General features: G+C 44.6%; 1 protein-coding gene across 2 annotated transcripts; it reads left to right on the top strand.

Annotated features, from left to right (window-relative positions):
- Nucleotides 1-4,337: 4,337 nt before the first annotated feature.
- Nucleotides 4,338-27,068, top strand: IHO1 (interactor of HORMAD1 1). Of its 2 annotated transcripts, none has more exons than XM_048315740.1 (7): nucleotides 4,338-5,008; nucleotides 12,424-12,583; nucleotides 13,937-14,094; nucleotides 15,919-15,967; nucleotides 16,600-16,687; nucleotides 23,867-23,970; nucleotides 24,740-27,068. In XM_048315740.1, the coding sequence occupies exons 1-7, from the start codon at nucleotides 4,953-4,955 to the stop codon at nucleotides 26,057-26,059; spliced, it is 1,935 nt and encodes a 644-aa protein (XP_048171697.1). In that variant the 5' UTR covers nucleotides 4,338-4,952; the 3' UTR covers nucleotides 26,060-27,068. The 2 variants fall into 2 exon arrangements, with proteins under 2 accessions (XP_048171697.1, XP_048171698.1); XM_048315741.1 differs by lacking the exon at nucleotides 4,338-5,008 and adding an exon at nucleotides 7,647-8,223.
- Nucleotides 27,069-27,760: the final 692 nt, after the last annotated feature.

Consider the following 27,760-nt stretch of genomic DNA (forward strand, 5'->3'; position numbering starts at 1 on the left):
GTAAATATCAAGTACAGATGCCTGACCTTTTAGAGAAGACAGCCAGCGTGAGCCTCGGGTGGGCTGCAAGCCTGTAGAGACAGGAAACTGAATCCCAACAGAGTGTGGTAGAATCGGACACACCGCTAGGGCAGGCTATGCCATGTCCCAGGGGCATCACAGCATGGGAAAAGTTGGAAACCATTCATAAAAGAGCATTCAGAAGACATTGTCATGTTGCTGCTCCATTGCCTCTGGTGCCTATCTGGCACAGTGACTGCAGGGTCCATCCTGATATGCTGCATGGCTGTTTGCCCGTGATTTGGGAGGAGCAGCTTGGGATACCTGGGCTGGTGGTACCTCAGCTGGAAGCATCCCTGCATCTTCCTCTGGAGTTGCCATAGAAACCACCACTGTGCCAGAGCCAGCATCAACAGTGAGCCTCAAATTAGAGCCGGGAGGATGCGCTGGCAGCCAGGGAGGAGGTCAGTGGTTTGTGCCATGGTGGGGGGCTGGACAGAGGGACACCTCCTCTAAGCACAATGTGCTCCAGCCTTCTATGAGTATTTCACAGCACTCCCTGACCTGTGCTCAGCCCTGGTGGGCTTGTCCTTCTCGGGGTCCTGGAAGACAGACCCCTTGCTGCCACTTTGGTACATCTCCCCACCCTGACAGCTCTTTCCAGAAGCCACCAAGGCATGTAATAATTCCACTCCTGCTAAAAGTTTAGTCATGGGGGACCCTAAATCATGGAGCTGCATTGAAAACACAGGCCTGATTAATAAGCCTTTTCCTCAGGAGCATCGCATGAATGGGATAAATCAAGACGCTGAGTCACCAGCAAATTGACATCCCTGTGTGCCAACTTCACACGCTCCCTGCTGCTGATGCGGTGCCCAAGGCTACTTTTCCAAATTCAAGGTGGTGGCGTCTGCAAGAGCCAGAGGATGCTGGAGGGGGAAGCTGCAGCGCAAGACCCCCTCACTGTTGTGGTGTTTCCAGCAGTGTCTTGGTTTGAAAGACAGGTGTCTGCCAAGGAAGGCAGGAGCCTCCCTTGAAATGAAAAGTGCAACCCCCTTCCCTCCAAAGTATTATAATTTTGAAATTAAGGGGCATATAAGGGAAATAAGGAAAAGATATGAGGAATAGGAATAACAGCTCTTTACTATTTTATATATATCTGTATGTGTATAACCAGTCAAACAAACAACAATACCTCTGGCAGTAACAGCAAACAATCACAAACCCAGTCCCAGCCTTCTCGGCTGTCAGGCCCTTTCCCCTCGGGTGCAGTTCCGCTCGCAGCCGGCAGGGGCGCTGGCGGCTCCCGGTGAGCAGGGCAGGTGCGATGGTTCCCCCGCGGCTGCAGGGGGCGCTCCGGAGCGAGCTCGGGGAGCACGCGGCTCTGGTGCCCTGGGATCCCGGGGAGGGATGGGACAAAGGCTTCACAAACCCCTGGGCAGCCGATCCCGGTGTCCGGCCGGACCCTCGGGAACAGCAGGCTGGAACGGCAGGGACGAGCACAAATCCCGGGTGGCAGACGAGATGTATCAAACTCCGGAGCTGCAGCGGGAACACCGGGAGGTCTGGGCAGGCAGGGTGTGCGGGGCTACGAGGTAGCAAAGGCTCAAAGCAGCGACAGGGGCAGGGCGGCCACAGCCCGGATTCCAGGGGGGCAGGGAAAGGCAGGCTTGGGAATCCCAGGGTTTCTCCTTGAGGCACACAAACAGATGGTGAACAGGTCCCTCTTTTAGTAAGGTGGGGTGTTAGGGTCCCAGTGCAACAGCCACTCCAGTGAGCAAGCTCCACTCACGGTAGAAGGAAGGCAGCCGAAAGCAGAAGCCCGCAGCGCTGACGAAATCCCTCCACAACGACGGCAGCATCCCTCCATCCCAACGCCGAGAACACCAGCCCACCCGGGGTGTACCCAACCCCCAGGTGAAAGAGAGTAGCCAGTTGGACCCCTCCCTCGTCTTTTTGTTTTTCTTAAACACCCAGTAATTTGTTGCCCTGGCAACATACATGGGAAAAATTATTTAAGAGAAAAAGAAAACAGGAGAACTCCTAAAAACCCCAACAAGCAGTAAGGTTGATGATCCCTGCCCCACAGGGGTTTGCCCCTTGTCAGCAGCACTTTGCCTCCTGTACACGCACTTTCCTGGCACATTGGCCCACCGGAGTGCCTTTTGGCTTGGCTCCTCTACCCAAGTGGAACAGAAATCTGTGACCTCTCATTAAGCGTGGATTTCTCATTCTTTTCTATCTCCGCTTTTGAGTACAAGACCAGAATCCCATTTGAATGAGGGGAGAAAAGTTACCAAGAAAATGTCCAAGGACATCTCTGGGATGGAGAGATGAAGGTCCTGACCACTTTTGCAGACTAACATGTTATTAGTGTTCTAACATGAAGAACTCCTGTGAGTTTCTAATGAAATGTGCTATGAAGTTAAAGAAGTTGACTGATGTACCGAGCATATTGCTGTCTATCTCCTGGAAGCTTCTGCTAATTTTTACTAAAGGAAAGACTACAAGGATCTGGCCACCCTCCCTAATGCTGGAAGCACAGACTGTTATTTCAGATATAAGGAGAGCTATGAGCTAGCGCTTGGCAACGTGGTTAATCTCCCCAGAGCATGTTATGGACGGGGGAGATGGAAATGGAGGTAGCTGTCAGACCTATAATTAAAAAAATATGTTTCCATATAGAAATTTCTTTCCGTTGTCAGGAGAGATGGAAATACAAAAATCTCATTTATCGTATTCCACAAACTCACTAGATGTTCACACCAGAAGGCTCCAGCCACATCAGAAATAGGAATAGCTCTTTCTAAGTACCTAAAATAACACCTCGAGCCTTATCATCAGTGCGCACAGCACCGGCAATTCCATTTCTAATGGCAGTGGAAGTATTGTAAATAGGTACAGGACTCTACAATCTCTTCTGCAGGTAGATCTGGGCCAACTTTTCAATCGTGAGCAATAAAATGGTGGAAAATCACTGTTTATGATGCAGTGCCATATAGGACCTGGATGCACAGCAGGGCTCTTGGCAGCAGTGCCATGCACTGGCCTGTACTACAGAGCTGTAGGCAGTTCAGGAGCAGAACAAGGCTTTTATTTACTCAAAAGGTGCAATAAACATCAACATTTCCATCAGCTTGGCTCTCTAGAGGAAGGTTTGCTTTCCAGCCCACGGCTGCCTTGGACAGCCCAGCCACTACCCTATCCCTGAACACATCCTAGAAAATGAACCTGTCAGAGTCTTCTCATTTAGCTGGGAGGTATCAAGCTGCCTTGATTAATCCAAGCTACTTAAACCAACGCTAGTGCTATAATGTCAAGCAAAAACAATGCTGTGAAGTCACTCCAATAAGCTTTTTATGGGTAAAAGGCCAGAATTTAATTTTTTTATCTGAAGTGAAAGCTTTATTTACATAGGATTTGATTAGGAAACCAGATATATGCATCAAGAAAGCCATTGTTTTGACACCCCTGAGCTCCGGGTTGCCTTAATACTAAAGGCAAAAGAGAATAAAGGGGAATGTAAATAATTCCCCTGATTTATTAATGAATTTATGTCAACCTTATTTCTGCGGTGGTTTAGTGCTTATGGAGTATTTTCAGAGCCAGGAAACAAACATTTTAACTAGTATTGAAATAGTTTTGAATTAAAGGAGGAAAAACAGGCAAGCAAGCATGCCTGATTTACATTCCTAAACATGGGGGTTATGGAACCATAAGGCAAAAAATCCAGTAAAACTATATTTGAGAATGTTTCTCTGGGGAATGTTTAGATTATGGTTATTTTTGTCATATTTCTGATGGGTGAAATTAAATCCTTCTGCATTTCTGCCAGAGGTATTTACATGAGAGACTACACAGCCTCTGGAAATGAAGGAAATGGGTGCTGTGGCTGCCATGCTCCCATGGGAACAATCCTCAGTGTGCCAGGTTCCAAGCTTTCAGCTTTCTCTTCCTCCCAGTGCCCTGTGATGACCCCCTGTGCCCAGGGCTAAGCTTCCAGATGAAGGACAAGGGCTGGCTTGCAGAGTGACTGGAGCTGGGGCTGATTCTGAGTCCATGGACACAGGGTGAGATCCAGAGACCCTCCAGCCTCAGGGTGAGATCCAGAGACCCTCAGCCCTGAGGTGACCACAGGGACCCTCAGCTCCAGGAAAGGAGCCAGCGACGCTCAGTCCCAGGGTGACCCCAGGGACCTTCATAGGACCTCAAGGCATCTCAAGCCTCAGGGTGAGGTCCAGGGGCCTCCAGCCTTAAGGTGAAATCCAGGGACCCTCAGCCCCGAACCGATCCCAGGGACCCGCAGCCTTGAGGTGAAATCCAGGGACCCTCAGCCCCGAACCGATCCCAGGGACCCGCAGCCTTGAGGTGAAATCCAGGAACCCTCAGCCCCGAACCGATCCCAGGGACCCGCAGCCTTGAGGTGAAATCCAGGAACCCTCAGCCCTGAACCGATCCCAGGGACCCGCAGCCTTGAGGTGAAATTCAGGAACCCTCAGCCCTGGGGTGAGACCCAGGGACCCCCAGGCCTCTCAAGTCTCAGAGTGCAACCCAGGAACTCTCAGCTTGGGGTGACCCCAAGGACCCTTGGGCCCAGATTGACCCCAGGGACCCCCAGGCCTGGGGTGAGGCCCAGGGACTGCCCCAGGGCACTGAGGCCCCTCAGGCCCCACAAGGTGGGCAGGCCCAGTGGTCGGCTGCATCCCAGCCCTGTGGAGGGCCCCAGGCCAGGCCTGCCCTGGGCCTGCAGGGCCATGTCCCCCTGGGCTGTCCCCACAGCCACAGGACACAGGTGACACTGCCCTGAGAGGGGCTGGTCATCTTCTTCCATCTCCCTCCTCCCTGCAGGGTACTGTGACACTATGGCTGCTGCTGGTGGGGAGAGGCCGTGAGGGTCAGAGCCATGGTGTTGGCTGGGGGCTCCCTGCCGGGGTGTCAGCCCTGAGAACAACATGAACTTCAACATCTGGAACATCAAGGAGATGCTGAGCACACCGACAACCCTTGGGTGAGCATGAGTGGGGGGAGATGGAGACGGGATGGGGTGTGAAACCAAACACTTGGCAGGGGTGAAGGCAGTGAAGTGAAACATGCCCAGAACTGATCTGTGGCTAATTAGGGAAATCTAATGGGAATTCATTAGCCTACCCTGGAATCCTGTTTATGCCCCCAGCCTGCCAGCACTGCCATAGATCCACCATTGCTGGGAATCTAAAAATCAGCATCAGCTGGAAGCTGTACCCTTGTCCATTCAGGGTGTATTTGGAGAAGCCCTGTAAGCTGTCCTCATCTCATTAGATAAGTTAAGTGTTCCTCTTGCCTGTGCAGAGGACAGATAGAATGAATCGTGATGTGCAATATTATTGCACATTATGTAACTCAAAAATTATTCCATATCCTGAATTTATACACATGGCTTGTTTTTTTCCCAGCAGAAGCCAAAGAGCAGCTAGAACTCCCCACATCTACAATCTGCAGTGAAACAACAAATATTCAGATGTAAACATCTGGAGGGCAAATATGTAAGACAAGCTGCATTTTGTACTTCAGAGCATCCTTTGTATCACAAGGCTAAAAAAGGCAGTGGGATTCATCCTCTGTTTGACTCCAGACAAGCTAATTGATGAATTTGGTGCTCTGAGCCTCTGTTAGTTAAATAGCCCACTTACATAACTAACTTGTTCAAATTCACAGTTTTAGTCATACTGTCTCTTTGGCCAGATGTTACCACAATGATGGATGATAATGAAAACATAATAGTCATTTTCTTACCCATTATAAAAATGCTTGTCATAGATATGAATTAATTAAATTTTGTACAGATGCAGGGGGCAAAGGGGAGCCAATTCAGGGAAAAGTGTATTTATATCTGTCATAGTTTTGTCTTTATAATTGTGTGTTGCTTCACTCTATTGTCTTCTTGGTACCTGCAGATTTATTTTGTTTGGTTTTTGGGGGGTATGTTAGTTTTCACTAAGTTGTTCCTAAGTTTGAAAACCTGTGACTTTTTTTCTGCTCAGAGACTGAGGAGGGGAAATTTAGAGAATATATTAAAAAGACATAATATTATATATAAAATATATAATTACACTTTTATATTATATACAAGATATATAAGATACATTTTTAAAATATATTAATAATTCTGTGGAGTTGTGCCATAGGGAAGGAAATGAGTGGAAGAAGCACAGATGCCTGTTTGGAAAGGGATCACTTGAATTTCTTCCTCCTCCAAAGTAGCCTATCACCTACAATGTCTTCCCTTGTAACTCATTAATTAATACAGGAAGAGAATATAGGCAAGATTTTAACACCCACTCCTCAGCATTCCACATTTTTTGCAAGTGAGTTCAAAAGGGTCAAATAGGGCATAAAACATTACTGGAAATGCAGCTGGGTTTTGGCAGGAGGTAAGAAGAGGGAGAAAATTTTCTGTGGACAATTAACTTTTTCAAAAGGAAAGAAAAGTTTCCCACAGGAACACGTGAATGTGTGTGTGTATTTGAAATAGGGGGGAAAGGTGTTGATTACTTTTCCCTTGCTCACTTCTATTACTAGAAACCTTTCCCACCACAGCAGGGTATGCTGTTTAATCCCCAGAAAACTCTTTCAGGGAGCTTTAGAAATGAAACATAAAATCAGCGTATAATCTAGGCAGAGTATGACTCACTCTGTGAGTTCTGTGCAAGTTTGAGTCAGGGTGTTACTTCTGAGAGCAGCTGCCACCAGGTCCCCAGGAAATGCAGAGCTCCAGTGATGCATTGCTCTCACGGCCACAGCTCTGCACAAGCCCAAAACTGCTCTGGGTTTTATTTGTTATCTGTCAGACACACAAGTGCTTCTCTGCAACCCTAACAGCCTGAGAAATAGGGTGTGGGCAACCAAAGTCCCTGTTCCACCTGGTTTTATATATGAATATTAGCATAATAGAGATACTAGAAATACAGCAGAGGGAAGATTATCAGGTTAGACAATAATATCAGGGTGCCAGTTATTTTAGAGGGTGGAATGGGGCCACATGACAGCTATACTGGGAAAGCTTAGGCTTAGTTGAAGTATATTGACAAAGGACACAGTTTTTATGGATTGAAATGCCAGCCTTCATTAGAGAAAGTGCCACATTAGAGCAGTGCTGCCGCCTGCCCAGCTAGGAGGGCTGGCAGAAGATCACAGATGATGCAAGAACAGCAGCCACAAAAGCAGTGATGCTTCAATCAGCCTTTGATTGACTGGATAAGCATCACAGGGGTGTGATGCTGAAAGTAGATTTTCAGACACCATCAACACCTGCCTCGACCACAGAGCTCGCAGGGGAAGAGACATATCTTGCCTTGGCCCTGAGCTGAGCACAAGACCCATGTTCAGGCTATTTACTCTTGTAGTGCTACCACGAGAGTAGCAGTAGGGAACTGGAGTCAGTATCTGCAGGAGCAGCAGAAGCCAAAAAATCCACTACTGTTAATTAAAAAAAAAAAAAAAAAGACACTGGAATAGTAATAAGAAACCTCATTAAAAAATAAATTAAACTGTGCAGCCAGAAGGGTTAAATGCTTGCCTGAGGCAGAAAGATTATTTAGACTTGATTATTTAGATTCGGTATTGAAGTTATGAGAAATTTCTTGTACCATGAGAAAAGAAGTAACTTGCTAAATGCATAAAAGCTACTCATATACTGACTTCCAAAGACATCAGAAGCAGAGAGCCTGCCAGAGAGTGTGTAAGGCCAAGAAATTATGAAAATATTAAAGAGGCATTCAAAACAGATGCTTGAAGTTAAAGCCTACTTGGGCCACTACTCTCTACAATTTATTTCTGCTGTTGAGAATAGCTTCCAAGTTTAATAACCTCATTCAATCCATTATCCCATGAAATTCCATCCTACATCACAAGGTCACATATTTTGAAGTTGCATTTAGGTCCAAAAACAAGCAGAAACTGAAGGAGACAGCCAGGACAAAGACCAGGAGAGCAGCTGTAAAATTCCAGAGCCTCACAGGAATGAGAAACCAGGGCTGTAAGTGCAGGCTGGAAGATGGCTTCAGGCTAGAGAGGGGAGTGGCAAAATTATCCCTGTCTCCAGATGCCTAACTTTTAGTATGGTTGGGGATGCATTTTGTGGGAGCAAACAGGGCTGCTCTACAAAAATCCCAATCTCCCCTTCAGGAAAAGGCTCTGTTATAACAGGCAACCAGCTCAGGACAAAGGGCTAACATGGATTCCAAGGTAAGGAGGGCAGTATTGAATCACAGCTGAATGAATAATGAATAAACTCATAGAAAGCAAAAATGACCTTGAGAAATTAAAATAAAACCAGAGGGATTTTGAACCTGAAATCTGGAAACTGGAGGCAGTGTTTGAGCTGAATAACTGAGAGGGATTTCGTCGTGGTTAATGCATTAGGGCCAGTGCCAGAATCTGTTTGTAAAAATTCCTTTTAGGATGTGGTGCAAATTATTTGCGGCAAGCAGGTCCTGCCATTCCAGAGGACAGGAAGCAGAAGAATAATTTTTTACTGTGACTGTTTCCAGTGAAGAGATGGCAAATGGCTGGAGGCTGCAATAGCAGCTAAAACTCCTTGATTTAAACTCCTCCAGCTCCCCTGCACCCAAGGCCAAGGCTGATCCTTGCTCATTTGCTGAGCACATTGGCACATTGGCAGGCAGCTGATAGTGGGGATGAGAGCAGTACAGCAGAACTAGAGACAGTTCCTATAGATACAGGCTAAAGCCAGGAGGAAGAGCAGGTGAACTGTAGCTCCTAGAAAGTGAATTGGATTTGCTGTGATTCATCCCTAGCCCCTAAATGAGGAGGAGCAGAAAGGGCTGTGAGATTTTCTAGAGGGGAACCAGGAGAAGAGAGACTTTATGGCACTGATCTTACTCAAGACACTGCTACTATGAGAGAAAGATCTCTTCTTTGGGAAAGAGGCTTTACTGCACTTTGAAGAAATGTGTCAGAAAGGTGTAAGTGAGCTTCACCCACAGTGCCTGAGAAGAAGAGGAATGTTGGCACAGGTTCAGTGGGGATGACAGAACCAGAGAGAATCACTTATAGCAGCACTGCAGATAAATGTTATGTTGCAAATTGTAGAAGTCTCAGTTTGCTTTTTCAAATTACTCTTAAACCTTGGTGTTGGCACATAAGGATGGATCCAAACAGCAGAATACGAATACCAGTTTTAAAAAAAGATTGATGAGGCCTGTGACAATTTACAGTTATGAAGTTTTAGTTTGTCAATGTCCCTAGAACATCTAGGAAACACAAGAAGAGAGTAATTATTGCATACCATGTTTGTTTTGAGGCAAGGCAGAACCTTTGAATGAAAGGTGAATGTTTGCACGTGATTGTGCTAAAATATTTGGAGTGAAAATGAGAAAAGTAGAAAAATGAAAGAAGCTCCCGAAAGCTCTAACTCCTCCTATAAAGGGTGAATTTCCACTGGCAACAGGGAAACAGAGACTGTGAAGATCTAACTGACCCGCCAGATATGCAGAACGCTGCAGATTTTTTAGATCACATTCATATCACATGAAAGGGTTGGAGTTGCCAATATTGCAATACTTTGCATTGAGTTAGGTGGGAAAATGAAATCATACCATCAGTCAGCAGAGGATGATTCACCATTTTTTGGAGCTGTCAAGAACTTGTTTTACATATCTAAAGTTTATTTTGCTTTGTATGCATATGCTAGTGCCAGTACCAAAGAAATGTTATGGGCACCAACACATGCATGATTTGAGGCATGGCTCATGTTAGCAGACAGCTAAAAATTCTCCTGGGGTAAACTATTGCATCAACTTAGGAGGGACTGCTAACTGGGATTGCATACCTGGGATGTTTCCTCGCTGTTTATGGGAAAGGGCTTATATTTAGGACAGAACATGCATCTCTGCATCTCAGGCATTCTGAAGGGAGTGGTCAGGTGGTTAGGAGAGCAGGAATTGCCTGATCATGGATCTGATCCCACATGTGATCACGGTTGTCTGATCTCTCCGTCAGGGACATGCCTGGGTCAAGCATGGCCAGGCTGATGGCTTGCCCAGATGGTCTTGTTAGTAAATTAATTGCCAGCAGTGTTAAGCAAGGGAGAAAGAAATCCATTGCTCAGGGGAATGAGTGTATTCAAAAGAGACATCTGTTTCACCTCCCCCTCCAATTTGCAGAAGTGCCATCATACCTAAACCAACTGCTGAGGTAGTGGACTTTAGACAGAAAAATTGGGCTCCAGAGCAGCCAACAGCTGTCTTTGGTTGTAGTGCAGAGTAAGCCTAGGAGGTCACTTGGCTCATAAAGTCCTCTCAGCTCAATACTCCTCATAAAATTTTTGTTATAAGAATCTTGTGCTTTGGGTATTGAATAACACAAAGGATCTGAGAAAACAAGCATATATGTGGGGTATGATATTCACCACTTGTACTAGACGCTTTCAAAGGGGTGCTTTATCAAGACAGTAAAGCATCTAAAGATTATAAAAACCCTTCCTCAAACTAAGAGGGAGCTTTTTTTTGGCTGGAAGACAGGAGGATTTAGAAAACTGGTGCAGGAGATGTGCTGCTCACATTGCCGGCAGGGGTTCTGCCTGTGTGCAGTCATGGCAGCCCATGTGCTCACATGTCTCCCCCACATACTGGCTGTAGATTAAGAAAATTTATATTTTTTACAAAGCTTCACTGAGATGGAAGCAAGAAGCTGTGCAAGTAAAACTGTATTCAGATTTTTTTCTTAGCAGATTTGGAGTCCAAACAGGGATCAAGGGAGAAGTTTTGAATTCAGACAGACTTATCAGGCTTTTTGAGAATCCAGAAACCCATACCTCATCTATTTTTGCCTGCAGCTCAGTGTATGCAGTGAGCTTAAAGCCAAAAGTATTAATATGATATTGTCAGTGACACTACTGTATAATGGAGACTGAGCAGTTCAAGTACTGCTGCTAAATCCTTTCCCTGTTGTGTCTATATATTTGGCCTCCTTCCAAAACTGGGGATTAACCAAACATGTGACTGTTAATAAATGTTGGGGCGATCATCTCTTGTTATACACATGAATTATTCTCCTGTTCCTTCTCCCTTACTTGTATCATTTAATATGGAAGAAAAATCTTGTGTAGAATTTTCATTAATTATTTTCATTAATTTTGGTCTCTAGTTCCCAGCTCCAAAGGCAGCAACATATCTCTCCATCTTGGTAGCTCAAAAAAAGCAAGAACTGAGAATATAAACCTGGCCCAGCTTTTTTTGTGTTTGGTCCTAACCTAAACACTCTGCCTTGTGGATGTGAAGCAATGGAATAGTGATCATTTAGACAGAAAGACGGTAGATTTAGATTGATTATTATGAAAACATTCTTTCCTGTGAGGGTGATGAGGCACTGGCACAGGTTGCCCAGAGAAGCTGTGGGTACCCCATCTCTGAAAATGTTCGCCAGGAGGGATGAGACTTTGAGTGGCGTGGTACAGTGGAAGATGTCCCTGCTCATGGCAAGAGGGTTGGAACTAGGTGATCTTTAAAGTCCCTTCTAACCCAAACCATTCTACAATTCTTTGTGAAAAATAAAAGAAGTCTTTTGTATATATTTTTGCTACCAAAAAATTGAAACCAGCCTCCAGCACAATGAGAAGCAGTGCAGCTGTGCAGGGAAACATTTGTCTGAGATAAGCTGGTCCTGTGCCATGAGCCTAGTCTGTAAAGCAGGAGAGGAGTATAAGAGTGTTTCTGAAGAGGAGTAGAATCAGAGTAACACAGCACAAAATCAAGGGTATCTTGAAAAGATTTGAGTAATGCTCAAGGGAAATAAAAGTGCTTTTGAGTAGCATGTTAATATATTTGAAGTATTTCCAACAATTCAGATCAGTTCATCCAGCCATATGCTACCTCTATTAATTTGTTGTTCTACTGTGTCAGACTTAAGGCATGTGGAGAATAAATGCCCAAGAAATGTCAACTATTAGTCAGAAAGTTTTATTCTGTTGGAACTGCCTTCCCATTAATTGAAGCAACACCTGAGTTACAACAGAAATTGTTACCCAGAGTAGCTGAAAGGGAGAGATCCAGCACTTGCTGTGAGCCCAAGGTGTCTCTTTAACTAAGACTGATTGACAAGGCAGGTAGGATGAGCTGTGTTAGATGCCCAGTCCTGGGTTTGGTCTTCTGTCTGCAGGACATGCTGGAGAAACACCTTCACTCCTATAAGGTGAATGTGGAGCTACCACACTCTGTGTGGATGTGGTAGTTTAAGGTAACCCATCTGGTTTATCTTAGAATTCAACCATATGCCATTGTAGGAACAGCACCTTCGAAGCAGAGAGTAAAAATTAACATGCTGGAGTGGGCCACAATCAAGCAGTTCCAGCAGGACATGTAGGGAATTCTGTTTGGCTTTTTAATTGCTCCAGACTCATTCACATCCCTCTCTGCACCATTTCAGGCCTAATAAGATTTCCATGAGGAACAGCACCGCCAGTGACTACTCGAGTCTGAGTGATTCTCAGCTGCTCTTCGGCTCCCAGTTCTGCCCGGAGAATGTGCAGTCGGCAGCAGCACCTCTGGAGCTGGGCTCGCAGCTGGGACAGCAGAACTCCCAGGATGTGAGTCTCCCTCTCAGTCAGCCCTGTGCAGGCACACATCCACCACTCAAAGTTAATGGAAAATGCTGAAATCAGGTGGTAACATTTGCTAATGTCAGTAACTGCTGAAATCAAGCTATCTTCTTCCTACATACACATACTTACTGTGACAAGACAAAGTAGCAGCCTGGTCAGATGAAAACCTGGTATTTATAACAGATTGCTATAAATTATTATTGAGATAGGTATTATTTTCTTCAATCACATTTTTTGAGTTACTAAAATAATATGAAATTATTCTCAAGCTAATGTCTTTAGGCCACCTACCTAGCCAAGGTAGAATATTACATCTATTTTTCTTTCAAAAATGTTGTGTTTCACTGCCTTAGCTTTCCAGAAGAATGACAGCGCTACTCAGTGTTTGCTTCCCTGCACTGACAATGACCTTGCTGCATTGTTGTTATGGCAGATGTTTGGATGATTTTGGATAGGGATGAAGAGTTTCTACACTCACAATGTTCCTCCTACAGCTCATGGTTTCTGATGTTACCAGCCTCCACTAAAATAGTTCCTGCACTGCTAACAGAGAGCACTGGATCTGAATAAACACACCTGGAGCAAAGATTAGTAAAGAGCAGTGGTGCCAGCTTGGAGGCCCCAGGCTGTCCTTCAGCTCCAGATGCTATCTGCTGTCCTATGCATTTTGCCTAGGAGCAGTTTTCATCAGACACAAAGTAGGAAATTCACTTTTCACGATTAAAAAAATTAATGGAATTTGCATTTTCTTATGTTTTAAGGAAAAGGCATTTCCATTTTGGTCACACAGTGTCTGGAAATTTTGTAGAATGAAGCTTTCGTATTAATATTAAATTTCTTTGAAAATGTGTATTGAAGAATGTGAAAAACTCATCTACAGTCTGTTGATGTTGCTAGTTGGCAGCAAAATGATGTCATCCACCAGGAAATTCAATAGGATTTTTTTAGATTCCTGTACAGGCAGATTCTCCTGACAACTTGAACTTTTTCACAATTCCAGGAACACTGGAATTCATTTATAGTCTCTGTCTTGAGCATAGAAGGGAAAAAGCCCTGCACACCTTATAATTGTAGCAAACTGAAAATCCTCAAGATGAGAGAAAAGCCTGCATCTGGAGGAATTTGGGCTGGGTCTCAGTTCCACAGGGAGCTGATCTAACTAGGCACACTAAATGAGGCATAATCTCACTAAATTCTTAATCTCCTCGTCCAATCTAATCTGTCATGCCCAATCACTGTGATCTCTGTCTGCAAAGCACTGGATAAACAAATGGTTTCTTCTAATTAATGTTCTGATTATTTTTGTACTTCAACATTTTTCTTTTGTTTGTGTCACAGAGTGAGCCCAGTATTTTTACCAAATACCAGACAAAACCACAGTTATTTGATGAAGAAACAAGAGAAAAATGTTCATTTAATTTTGGTGCAGGAAGAGTGAAAAGTGTCTTGGAAAATTTTGAAGTGAATAAGAACAAAATAAAGGACAAATATGACCGGTATGTAGACATCCATTGGAAATTCTTTCCATGCTGGTGGTTATCACTCCCTGCAGCTCCTTCTTCCCCTCTTACAAATCATACATGACATAGCTGTATATTTCTCCAAGAAAAATATTTTCAGGTTTTAAATAATTTCTAATTGGAACGAGTCGCAAGGTAAGAGAATAGGGTTTATTGGCAATTTACGTAACACATTCAGCCATAAGCCCCATGGAACAGCAAAACTCTAACCTGAATTTATCTTTGTCCTTCTTTATCTAATCAGCATTGTTTCTTTTTTCTGTATTGGTTCTCTGTGAAAACCCTTATTTTTCAAAATTTTATAGGCTATGTGGGGACTGATAAAAGGAACTCTGAGCATGGCCTTCACATTTGGGCCAGATGAGGGGATTGCCAAACACACGTTTGCAGGTTGCATCTTTATAAGCATGCACATATCTCTAGAATTTTATTTCCATACAAGATTTTTATGTATTGTTTTTTTGATAACAGAAAAATGTTTTTTGCTAATGTGATTTGCATCTGCTCTTTGTCAGATGTCAAGAATTACATGTACCTGTAGGTCCTGAAGGCCTTTAAGGAACAAGCCAGTGATTTGAAGCTCAAAAATGAAATATGGCAAAATCCCCAGTGCACCTATAAATAATTCTTAGCACTGTACGTTTTGTAATGTAACATCCAAAGTGAAGGGTGTTTTTATTAAAAGCCTTTGATCAAATCTGGCTATGTATCTCTTCTGCCTTTTCAATGGGCACTATGTTTCTGATAAGGCAAAATTTGATTCTCTATTGCCTATTAGAGGAAGATTTTTGTAATGAAATAAGAAAGTAGTTTTAAATGTTTAGGCATCACTCATAATTATTCTTTATTTTTTCTTTAAATGGATTATGCTCCTTCCTACACTCCAGACTTGCTCCCAGATTAGAAGCCTGTTTATAGAAATAACTATATTATCTTTGCAAAGATAAGTATATAATTTATCAATTTGTATCCCCCGCAAGTTTGACTAAGAAAATTAGTATCTTCCTTTCCATAAGTCTAGAGAGATTTCAGAAGCACTGCCTAATTCTCATAACTAGATTCTACCTGGCCTCTGCATATTTTTGGCTGTTGTAATTTAGATCACTCAAATGATTGACTTAAAATGACCTGAATCTTCAGACAGGAAAAAGTTATCACTTTGCTTAGCAACCATCCGTGCATTTTGGTGTGGCAGGTTAATCATGAATATAGCCTGGTTCCTGATAGGCTGGCTCAACTTAAAAGGACAGATAACAGCAACCACAGGCATAATCTCAGGAGGAAAGGATTTGCAGTATTTGTTCTTCCTGGCCTGGGCTTTGTTGATGCTGAAGCTTTTCCCATGTTTTTCCCACAGTTATTTTAGTCCAAACACAATATCCGTGTATCGCAGCAACTGGCACGTCACCACACAGGCTGGGTCCTTCCGGAGCAGATAACATGGCGATCACACCCCAGCAGCTAATGGACAGTTGTGCAAATGCCAATTAAAAATTTGAGAGAGGCACCAAAAATCTGAGAGTAAAAACCCCATAACTTCATGTAGATGACATACATGGGCATTTGTGTATATGTATTTTTTTCTTACTTTGCATTGCAGAGTCCGTGTTTTCCTAAAACAACTGAAGTGACTTCAAAGGGTTATGCCCCCTGAAGAAATCATGTTTCCATGCTTACATTACATACTACACTATGCCTTGCAGTGTTTCCTGACTCATTTTTACAGTAATCTTATCAATTTTTGTACACTTCATTAACTTATATTTCTGGTTCATACTTGTTGGTTTTTTTCCATTTTAGTGAAGTCCTAAGCTCCTTTATTTCCAGCATCAAAGACAGGCTTCAAGAGGTAAGTTACTTCAAATTCAGGATATAAAACAGTGAAGAGTTAGAAATAATACAGACCATTCAGTGTTCACTTTCTCTCCTTTACTATGTTGATATCTAAAATATTACATTTAGCACTCAAATACTTTAAACCAACAATTATAAGGTTTTTTGCATAAACCATTCACTTTGTGGCCTTAGGGTCAAGGTCTTTGGGGACTTGATTCAGAATTTCTCTGGGTCTCTGGAGCAAAAACAAGCTGTAGTGGCCATCTGCAAATACCAGGGTTTTTTTTCCTTCTGCCTGAAGAAAGCAGTCTACTCTCAGGATTAGTCCCTGTGGTCTGAAGGTAAAGGTCTCTCCCCCACCCCTTCTATAAGTAATTTTATTAGTTATTATTAGTCCTATTTTAGAGATCAGTATCTCTTTTTTGAAATATTTTCGGATTTCATGAGCCTTTTGAGCCATCCCAGATCTTCTTTGGGGTTGCAACCAGCAGCTGGACAAATTGTTTCAAATGAGAGATAAACAACCATTTTCAGGCTGCTCCATTCCATGAGTTGCAGTCATTGTTCTGTGGCATCTGAGGCTGTGATTTTGCAAACAAAGAAAATTGAATATTTTGATTTTCCCATTGACCTTTGTTTTTGCAGCTGCAAGTGGGCTTCGAGAAGTTTGAAGAAATGTTCGATTCTAAAAACAAATCCATTTTGGTTTGCCTAGAAACCCTTTTCAAGACAAGTAAGTCCTTCCGGTGTTCGTGTTGACAGCAGAGGGCACAGTCAACCTGCCAAATGTCACCAGTCTGCAGGCTGGGGTGAGCTGGGCAAGTCATGCCACTCACAGCTGCTCTCCCTAAGGGAGGAGAGAAAATAAGACTTATCCATGCCATGGACTTGTCAAGTTTTTCCATTCCTACTCTCTCATTTTTTCCCTTTCTCTGCCCTCTTGTACTTAGGTGTTGCATGGTTAGACACTGTGCTCGAATAGATAAACACAATCTCTGGTTTTGTGTTTTGCCCGGAGTACGGTCATTTTTAGACCATCTGGAGTACTAATGGAATACACAGTAAAAATAACTTAGGTATTTATATCCTGAGCATCCAGTTTCAGTTTTTAGGGCTTTCTCAGATTTTCATTTGTTACTTTGTGGTGTTCCATTACTCCTCTGTGCTTGAAGCGATTAAGTTTTGGATGTAAACAAAACTAGTACTACTCATTTCTTGAATGAGAAGCACATAGTGAAGCACACTATTGCCATGACAAAATAGTGACCTCCAGAAAAGCTAGTAATGTAAAATACTTTTGAACAACTCTGTCTCTGAAGTGGCTAATCACAGAAATCTTCACTGAGGGAAAACGCTTCAAGAAATTGTTTGTAATTTAGCTTAGATCTGAGCCTTTGAGAGTACATTAATTTTTAATGCTGGTATGATACTTTATCAACACCCTGTCAGGACTGCTCAGAGCTTGCTCTGCTCTGTGCAAGAACAAGAGGCCATTTTCAATATACACAAGAAACGTTAAATGAGTTATATCTTGTGAGATGAAGGCAGCAGATCTTCGCAAAAGCACAATAATATTCAGTGTGGCAAACTGTGGCTTCCACAAAGCACATCTTTGACAGATACCCTTTAAATCAACAGAGCTCTCTCAGGCAAAAAGAGTGGATTCTGATGCATTCTGCAGGAGGCCATGATAGGCTGTACATTTGAAATACCAATCTTGTTGTACTAAGAACACTCCTTTGCTGTGCTTGGCAAGTGCTCTTGGTGGGACCCTAATGTAAACAAGAATCTGGCTGCTTTGGCCAGCACAGCAAGTTCCCTATTACAGATTTTCCCATCTCCTAATTACTTCAGTGCCTCAACTTGTCCACTCTGCAGCAGGACTTTGCCTAATTTCTCACACCTCATGCGCAGACGTTGTTGTCATGGCACTGAAAATCAAATCTATTGTTCATGACTCCCCCTCTTCATTCCATACCATTTACTCAGCTGTCCTGTTTCCTCTCCATATCCATTTTAAATGAATGTGCCTTGAATGAAATGAGAAACCTCCCAGAGGTGCATACTGCTAGATTTTCAAAGCAATTGAAAAGAAAAATTGGTACTTTCTGTAATGCATCATGCTGCAGAATGTTGAATATATAATGAAAATCATCACATACTGCACAATGTTGATCTTTTTATGTTTCTGGGAAGTTCATCCATCACTGGTTAATTGCAGATAAACACTGTCATTTGACTGATAACACAGTGATGCATAATTAAGTTCCCACTAAATAGATACCTATGCTAGTGCCTTGAAAAGAGGCAATTCCCTTGAAGAACTGGTATAAAATTCCAAAACTCAGGTGATAAAGAGCTAAATTCAGAGCAAATAAAGTTCTGAATGCCAGTGAGTGATGATACAGTACCTTGGGATGCGGGTGACATGGCAGAGACATGTTAAATCATTGGCAGTGGAGTATTTCACAGGCAGGAGAGGAATGCAGAAGATGAAGAGAACCAGTGCATCAGGACATTCCAACAGCTCTGAAAACCAAAGGCAGGTGGGACTTGAAATCAAGTCTGTCTTCATTAAAGATTATAAGGAGTATCACAGGCTGCATTTTTAGCAGTGGGTAGCAAGCACAGTTGGCATAGTCTGCATAGCCACCAGGAGAGAACAAAACAGAAAATATTTTTCAAAATGTATTTCCAAAGTGTTTCCAAATGCTGTTGGACTGGCATGCTCTGTGCAGGAAGATTTTAAAGAATGTTCTCTTTTGAGTGTTTATCCATATGTGCTTGCTCACAGTGGTAGAGCTGTGTCTGGCACTGGAGATCAGACAAAGTTTGGCTGAGCAGCTTCCACAGAAGCACAAGGGCTCTGTGTCTTGCTCACATCTTGGTGTGCGGTACACAGGGATGCAAAGAGGCAGGCAGACCCTGTGGCCTCAGTTCTTCCACCTTATATACATACAGTTTCTGTCGTTGACTTGCCCACTCATCATTTGCTCTGTCCTTCGGATTTCTACTCCTGTAGATCATTTCTTTTCATATTTTTCACATTTTAATTTATATACCTGCACTTCTATCAAAGCCTTCTATTTTTTAATACAAATGCCGATTTTCACCACTCAGCCCTCTCTGCACTGCTTTGCTGTTCTGCCATCTGGTAGTTCCAGCTGTGACAGCTCAGAACAGCTGAATCCTCCACAACACCTTGTCTCCAGTGCACATGAGCAGCATCCTCCCAGCCAGCATGCCACAGGCAATCCTCTGACGCACTGCCATCAAGGGTGACAAAGTAATGTGCAATATGTCACTTACAGAGGTATGAGGTGATACCAGGTGCCTGGTGAGTGGTTTTCAAACATGACTTGCTTCCAGACTCCCCAGGCCCAGTAGCTGCTGGCAAAGTTTCCAGGGAAAATGGCTGTGTTTAAAATGAGATTTGAACTTGTACAGTATGGTCCAGACTGGGACACCCAGTTCAGACTCCCTTACATTTTGTATGGATTGAAAAGTCAAAAGGTTTGAAACTGATTTTAAAAATGTTTTTTCCATGTAGCTGCTAACTAGCCATGCAGTGACTGACAAAACTGTTGAGTTGAGGGACTTAACCAGACTCCAAAACATCTCAGCATGGATGGTGAGAGGAAGTATGGATGTTCCAGTAGATACTGAAACTCCTCATTGTCACAGTTCAGCACTGTGTGCTGTAGCACAGGGTGAGATCAGGGGCAGCTCATCCCACAGTCCCACAATGCAGGTGCTATCTGATGTCTTCTGGAAAGGGACCCAGGCTAAGCCAGCACAAAAATGCCAGCTGACTGCTTGGAGTATATCTGAGCAGGATGCAGCCGTGACAGCCCAAATGTTTCACCCTCTGGCACAGCTCCATGGCTGCACAGGGAGAACATGCAGCGCTCTGCTGAGCTCCAGAGCTGTCTTCCCTGGCCGTGTCTCACCAGGTTTATAGCATCTCCAATTTCCCCTACTGAATCTGGGCGTGGGGGAACCAACCTTCTTCCAAACTGTTATTTAAAGCCTCTGTGCTGTTAGTGCAAGTCTCAGGATGAGCTGCATAGATGATGATGGAGAGACATCAGAAGCAGCTGCTGTTTAATATTCCTAGGCTGGGAGGCTCCCTTGACTGCTCAGGCTGTAGTTCTCAGCTGCTGGGAGTGCAGCTGCACCCGGGTACAGGCTGATTTGCAGGGAGGTCTCTGCAGCACAGGGTGGCAGCCCTACCCCAAGGTCCTTCAGCCTTTTATCTCATGCCAGATTTCATATTCCAAATGTTATTATTGTAAACAGTAGCATCCGAAGACAAGGGTACAGCAAATCAAAACACAGCGATGTTTCAGTTTGTAAAAAACTGCTTTGTTTAAATTACCTCAAGAGAGGCACAAGTCTGTGCATAAGTCACCCATTAACTGAGTAAAGATTTTCTGTCTGTGATCAAGTTATTGAATAACTATCTGCTGCAGGGTTTATTTGAAGAAAAGCTCTGAAGCAGCCCTTCTTGATCATGTTCAAAGACAAGAGACCTAACTTAACAGGGTCCTTGATCTGATCTAATTTGGCCATCTCAACACCTGGTTTTTTTAAGTCTCTATTAATGCTCATTTTTACTTTGTTTATTAGTGTTTGACAAGTCTGAACACTCCTCTGGGTACAGAAGCGGGGAGGGAAGGAGAGTGCCCCTCCTCTCTACTGAGGGTTTTTTCTGCAGAATACTCCTACACGTACAAATGAAACGCATTCAAAAGGCTGGCTGCTGGTTGCTTGCCTGCAGCATGCTGTGCTGAGTCAAATGTATGTGCAGATCACAAGCCCAGTGGATGCAGGACTATTTTTAGACAGAGGATACTATGTTGAAGAAGAATAGGCAGACTAGGGAAACCAGAAAGTTTTAAAAATAATTCTGAGCTAAAATTAAGCATATGAGGAAGAGCAGCAAGATAAGGTAAGCTTGCAGATGCTGCCCTTTCTGTATCTTCACTATGTAGACCTGGAAGGTGATAAAGTGACATGGAAGGAGTTTGTTCCCTTAGTCACTGCTGCTTTCTTTCGCTTTGTAGGTTGGCAGGCTCCCCAAAAACCTGCTCTCAGATTGCTGGTAGCCCTTGTGTCTAACCAGAGAGATGAAAAGGCCCACTCAAACATTCACTCCCCTGTTACAAACCCATTCTGCAAGTCATAGATTTCCGGGTTTCTAAAACAGTCTAAATCTGTCAGAGAAAGACACTAGAAGATTAAAAACAACAACCAAATTGTCTGCAACAGCATATTGTTTGAAATATGTGCAGATAATCCTCATAAATCAGCCAAGCTCCTACAGAGAAAAAGGCAAAGCCATGTGGTGATGTTCATCCTGAAATAATGCAGAAATTCCACTCGACCCCAAGTCTGGGAGATGGTTTTAATTCAATGCGTGTGAGGAAGATGCATGGATGAGGCAACTGCGAGATTCCTTCTCCCAGATGACAGCTGTGTGCACTGTGCCCAAGCAGGGTGCCTTCATAGGAGGCAAAGTTAAAAACACAGCTGGGAACAGGGGATTCCTGGTGCCAGGAGGTGCCATTCCCTATGTCTATCCCTGAGCGGCGCCTCCAGCCCTCTGCCACTCCACACTTCGGCTTTGCGTGGCTGAATGAGACAAACACTTTCAATCTCCTTTCATAAGAGGAGATTACCATGTAAGCACTTAATTAACTTGTAGCTTTCCTCTGCCCATGTCTCAGTTCAATCTCTTTCTTTCCTTGCACATAGATAGCTGGGAAGGCGTATGGGCTTCCTGACATCCTGGGGTGCACAGCAGTTCTGTCAGCCAGAGCTGGTGCACCACCACACACCACACTGCCCTGTCTCACCTGTAGCCTCTGGTGCTGGCATTTGCATCCTTGTGTCACTTGCTAGTTAACTGAATGCCCTTTGGCTTTTGCACTCAGGTGACTACAGCAGATTTTAAGCATATTTGGCTCATGAGAAGGCCTTGACAAGCACCTTTCAGAGCTCCCTTGTCCCTCATGACACCCTGCTCAAGAGCTGATATTTTCCCTTTAGTTGGGGCTTATTTTTTAAGTTTCCCGTTATTTTTTCTCCTTTTTTTTTTTTTAATATTACATTACAACTTCCACTGAAAAGCTTTGTTTGAATCTACAGAAAGGCCACTGTGTTGTCTTTGTCAAAGAAGTCACCGGCCTTGTCTTAGTGCATTAAATCACAATCCACCTTTTATAAAATCATGTTCCATCTTATTCCATTTCCCTCCATATCTTCAAGTACTTTTCTCCTAAAAGTCTGTTCTAAAACCTCGCACCATATGAGAACAAATTACTAAGCCCATAATTGCTCAGATTTTTTTTCCTTTCTTCCTTCCCAAATTTTTAGAACATCCCTGTTTTTTTCACAGAAGCAAAGCCTGTACAACCACTTTCTGCCTGCCACTCCCTAATAGCTTTTAGCTCTTTAACCAATTCCATCTACAGTTTGACAGAAGGGCACAGCTCACTAAGATAATTAAGTCCCTGAAAGCTTAATGAAAATAGCTGAGCAGGAGGAGAAGGGATCCCCAGTGCCCTGCAGCTCTGCAGCCTATGAGCACAGCACTGTGGGGCAAGAGGTGCTCAGCAAGGAGCTGAGATAAACACTGGTGAGCAGGAACAGCTTCAGATGGGCTCTCAGCTCCTCTGACACCAAAGTCAATCAAACACCTTGGATCTGTAGCAAAAGTAGATTCATTAATTGCACAGCTCTTGTAGCCACTTGTTGAAATGTAGGTTTTATTCTGATTTTTCTCAGGTACGCAGTGCTGCTCCAGCACTCCAGGGTTTCAGCTCTCCTGGCCCATTGGTTTGGCAGTGGTTTAATTCAGCAAGAGTGCTTTGGATCCTCTTTTCTGCCGACCAGCCAACATTCCACACCATCTGCACACACCTTCCTGCACCCTTCACAGGAAAGACCAGACGTGTTTAGCTCTTTCTCTCCACTCTTTCTCAGCTCTTTCTCTCTGTCCTAATTTACGATTTTAAAGGAGACTTCCAAAGGATTGCTAAAGATTTTTCATCTCCACACACACTGCAAACTGTGTTCCCATCCTATAGCATAGCAGGCACAGCAGTGGTTCCTATAAGAGTAATTTAAGCTGTATGGGGGGAGTTATATTCTTATCCCATCATATAACACAAATCCCTGGGGTTTTATCAGTTTTTCAACAAGACTGACTGAAGCCAAGAGCAACTTGCTCCAATTTAAAACCCTCCCAGGGAGCCTGTGCCTCCACAGGACACTGCTGGGGCCCCCACTACCAAGTGCGGGGCTCAGGTGGTTTCTGACCCCATCTCTTCCCATGACCAGCAAATGGAAATTCCAATTCTTTGCACACTCCTTCATCATTTCCCTCTATTCGTTCCAGCAGTTTTCCTTCAGTTTTTAGCCTCCTCTGCATTTTTGACACAGTTTCTCTGGTTGCACTTCTTAGCCATTAACCTCTTACACCTCCATCCTGTTTACCATCACCTGGTTGCATGAGAGTGTTGGTTATGCGGGGGTGGATCAGCTATACTGGGGTCCCCCTGCCTTGGCCATGCCTGTTGTGCACCTGGCAGACAACGAAGCCTCAGCCTTCCCTGTGCTAAGCCTACCAAATTCTGCAGCTTTGCACAGCCTCCCTTCTCCAGCTGCCATGTTAACAGAGTGCAGTAAAGGAGGTTTGGCCTATGTGCAGCATCTTACAAATTTCAAGTGCCTTTCATTAAACATCCCCCCCCATTGTCCACTGCTCAGGGTTTGGGGAGATCACAGCAGGAGAATCATGTGGTGATTCATGCCAAGCCATGCAGGAAGTAGCAATAGTATTGATAGTACTTTATTCACATTTACAAATGAAAAACCAAATGTGTTTTTTATTGATTTCCCTGTTTAGTGGAAGATGCTCTTCAAAGTCACTGCAGCTTGGTGCTGAAAGCTTTGACAGATAAAAGCCAAATGGAGCAGGCACTGCTGGAGATGGAGAGGAGACTTGCAGCCGTAAGTGAAGAAATTAATCTTTTATTCTGAATCCTCATTCTGAATTTCTCCTGCTTCTTCAAAATACTGAATATTAAATTGCCTTCGAATGGTGGATTATAAAGCAGACTGCTCCTGTTATAATGAAAGAGGAAAGACATATTAAATGCTAATTCCAGGCCAGTTACTGACAGAGGCTTACCCAAGAGCTGGCTAACAGTGCTGTAAGCTCTGATGAAGCCCTGGTCAGCAAGAGAAGCCAACAGTGCCTTGTTGTGGCAGGCCGTGATGGAGCACTCCCTGCTTCCTCACCTGACACATGCCTTCGCTGGAGGAGGTGGTGCAGTGCATGTCTGTGAGGGGTGAGCACCTCACAGAAGTGCAGCACCTTGTCCCTTCAGCCAGGTGTTTTCCAGGGGGAGGAAAAAAGACATGAAAAGAAAACAAAGTGGATGTCAGAGACATGAGAATGAACTGTCGAAGACCTCCTGAACAGGTCTGGTTTCTCCAAAGGCCCTGCTGCAGGAATTGCTTTTGGCAAGGATGTGTCACACCAGCATGTGAGAAGGCAGTGCTCCTAGGAGAGGGGGTACACCGTGGGTTAGGGGGATGCTCCAGTCTCAAACCTCTCACCTTTATGGGACAGTTTGAGGATACGTATTACACAGGAAGATACAAATTGCTAATCTTCATGTCAATACCAAACTGACACATGGTACCTAAAACTTTATTACTCTTGTGCCTTTTTGTGGGTTTTTTACTGCTTCTGCTCTGCTTTTTGCTTCCCTAGAAAGATGTGGAGATTTTGGATATGAAATCCAGTATCCAGCTGCTGAAGGAGGGTCTGGAGTCTCTGCCAGCCCAGATGAATGACCAGTTCCTGAAAGTGTGTAAAGAACTTGGCTTCCAGAAGCTCTGTAATACCTCAGCTGAGCAGCACATGCTTGTGTCTAGTGCCAGCCTGCCCCCTCACATGACAGATAAGTCTGTCCAGACATCCCCTGGGCTGCACCAGCACTGTGTCCTGAGTGAGGAGCACCCACACTGGCCATGCTGCCCAGGGAGGGGAGTTTGCAGCTGCTCAGGCCGGTCTCATTTCCCCTGTGTGACAGTGGGGCAGCAACACGGAGACTCCCCTGGAAGGAACCAGGTTACTGGAGATGGCACATCTAAGGGTGACCTAAACCCAGCCTCAGGAGACAAAGCCAGCCCCATTGCTACAGCAGCCTGTGGCAGAGCAAACACCTTTTTGCAGGAGGTGAAATACAGCTTGGAGACACAGAGCTCTGCTGCCCATCCTTGCATGTGCTGTGCTGGCAGACACTTTCTGGGGAGTAGTCAGAAGAAACACTGTCCTGTGCTCCCACAAGTGCCTCCTCCAACCCCACTGAGGAAGGCGTTCAAGAGAGGCACTCAAGGGTTTGAACCACTGACACCATCACAGCAGCAGCAGCCTCAAGTTTGCCACCATTCTGCACAGAAAGTGACACCTGGGCAAAGATACAGCAACTGGTCCACAGACCACGAGGTGAAGGCAGCTGTAGGGAACAAAACAAAACAGAGTCCTGGAAGGATGTCCTGGAAAAAAGCAATAGGGAGAAAGAAAACGTACTCCACTAAGAGGAAAGGCGAACACTCTGGATGTGCTGACAGTGGGATGAAGCAGAGGAAGGCAAATGGGACTATTGACCTGGAAAGCTCCAGAAAAAATTGCCTTCCCAGATACTTGGTTGATCTCAATTCAGAAAACTCTGACCCAGTTTTTGCAGCTCCCCATCAGCAGATCCTCAGCAGTGCTCAGCTGGGGCTTACAAAGAATTTCCCACCAGTGCCGTGCTCTGATAAAAGCCTGCAACAACTTGCAAGCAGAAGAAAGAGAAGTCTCGAAATTAAAAAAAGAGTGGATGTTTCCAGTGTAAGAAGGTATCTCTTGGATTCCTCTCCTGAGGAGGATGTACTTTCCCTGTGTAGCACAACAGGTGTAAAGCAAATGAGCTGCTTCAGCCTCCAAAGCCCCTCAAGCTCCAAGAAACCACATCCTGTCAATCCGCTGGCTCAGCAGAACACAGCCTGTTGCTCTTTACTGTTTGATTGTGATTCTTCTGATTGAAGGGGTTTATTTCATGCTCAGAGCCCTTAGTGCAGGATGACCATTTCAGTTGCAGTTTATTCCTCTAGGTGTGTTACCTGCTTAGTCAGAGGCAAGACTCAGGCCTGGATGCTTGAAAGTGCTGTTGCCCAGTTTGAGATATTATAAGGGACTATGTGGGGTTTGAGCAGGGCTCTGCCCTGGTTTGGAAAGCTGAGGGGATCTATATTGCTTTCCTTGCCCACTCCCAGCAGAGATACCATGGGCTTGAGTTACCAAAGTATTTACACAGCAGGGAAGTACCTGACATTCCCAGGGAGGAGAGGGCTGGCAGAGCAGACGGTCAGGCCAGTCATATTTGGCACTGAGATCTACTGGAAACTCCTCACCTAGATCGATATAATGCTATCTCTGTGGCCAGAAGCTTCACTCTGTTTCTCACTCGTAGTATCTCTGTCACTTTGTTGTGTAAAAGTTCAGTTTTTTAGTAGAATAGTGTTGTTCTGGTTGATTTTGATCAGGTTCAGATTTGTCTCGGGAGTTGTTTGTGACCTTTGGGCAGGGACAGGTTTAACTGAGGAAAACCAAACCCCAGCGTCTCAGGTTCCTCCACTATTGTATCTCTTCTCCTTACAGGCTGAAATTCCTTGGTTTCAGAGATTCCAGGAAGTTATTTTGTTTCTACTTTATTTGTCTTTTGTATCTCTTGGCTGATTACAGAATTTTCAAGGGCAGTGGTTCTCAGAGACCAAAGATACAGCAGGCAGATCCAGCAGATGAGATGCTGGACAGTCCGAATTCCCACAGACCAACTCTTTTCAGGGTACCCAGCTGTGACTGTGGGCAGCTCCCACTGCTTTGGGCATTTGTGTCACGTTTGATTTTTGATCTGAAATGTTACCAGCAAAAGAAGCATTTTGGTGTTGACAAAACCATATTGCCACAAATCCAAATTATCCAGCTTTGTCATCCCGAGGGAAATGGCTGGGATCCCTTTTTTTCTGGCTTAAATAAACTCATCTTCAGCAAAGCCCAGTGCCTCTGTTTTGGTTTTTTGGGAGAGGCAGAGGCCTGTTCTAGCAGGAGAACCGGCAGTTGCTCTTTAGCTGTTTAACTCCCCTGGATTGTGGAATTGGAAGGATTCCTTTTTTAGCTCCTCTCTGATGTTTAAAGATGGAAACCTTCACCCTTCCAGCTTAACATTGGTCCAGTGATGTTAATTAGCAAGGAGAAGGGGGGGTGGAGGGGGGACAGTCAGATATGGGGAGCCCCCAGAGCTTGGGACCCCCCTGTCAGTGAAGGGGGCTGGTGATGGCTGCCAGCAGCAGTGGCTGTTCGTTCCCATTGCCCTTGTGTACTCGCCTCCCCAGCAGCCCCAGCACGGCCTTTACTGGGCAAAACCCGTTCGGTGGGCTTGCCACCCCGTGTGCTTTGGGATCGGCGAGGACGAGTGCAGGTCTCTGTGCAGCCCCTGGCCTTGTTGCAGGGAGCTCGGCAGCACATGGCTGAGCTTGGAGGGACCTCTGGAGGTGTCTGTTGCAAGCCCCTGTGCAGAGGCAGTGTGGGGACTGGCTCCTCGGCACCCCGAGATGGAGCATCAGTGCCATGGGGTGCAACACAGGGCTGCCCTGGGGACCCCTGCAGCTCCCTGCCACACGCAAAACCTGGAACATAGCACAAAACAAAATCCCTGGAGATGGAGGTGTAACAGCAACAGCAGCC

This window comes from Corvus hawaiiensis, chromosome 11 (assembly GCF_020740725.1).
Source record: "Corvus hawaiiensis isolate bCorHaw1 chromosome 11, bCorHaw1.pri.cur, whole genome shotgun sequence".
Taxonomy (NCBI): domain Eukaryota; kingdom Metazoa; phylum Chordata; class Aves; order Passeriformes; family Corvidae; genus Corvus; species Corvus hawaiiensis.

What these genes read in the sequence shown, in the direction of transcription:
- IHO1 (XM_048315740.1), top strand. Translation starts at nt 4,953, where the DNA reads ATGAACTTCAACATCTGGAACATCAAGGAGATGCTGAGCACACCGACA. An exon ending in AGCACACCGACAACCCTTGG is followed by an intron (nt 5,009 to 12,423) that starts GTGAGCATGAGT and finishes GCACCATTTCAG; the next exon opens with GCCTAATAAGATTTCCATGA. An exon ending in AGAAACCCTTTTCAAGACAA is followed by an intron (nt 16,688 to 23,866) that starts GTAAGTCCTTCC and finishes TTCCCTGTTTAG; the next exon opens with TGGAAGATGCTCTTCAAAGT.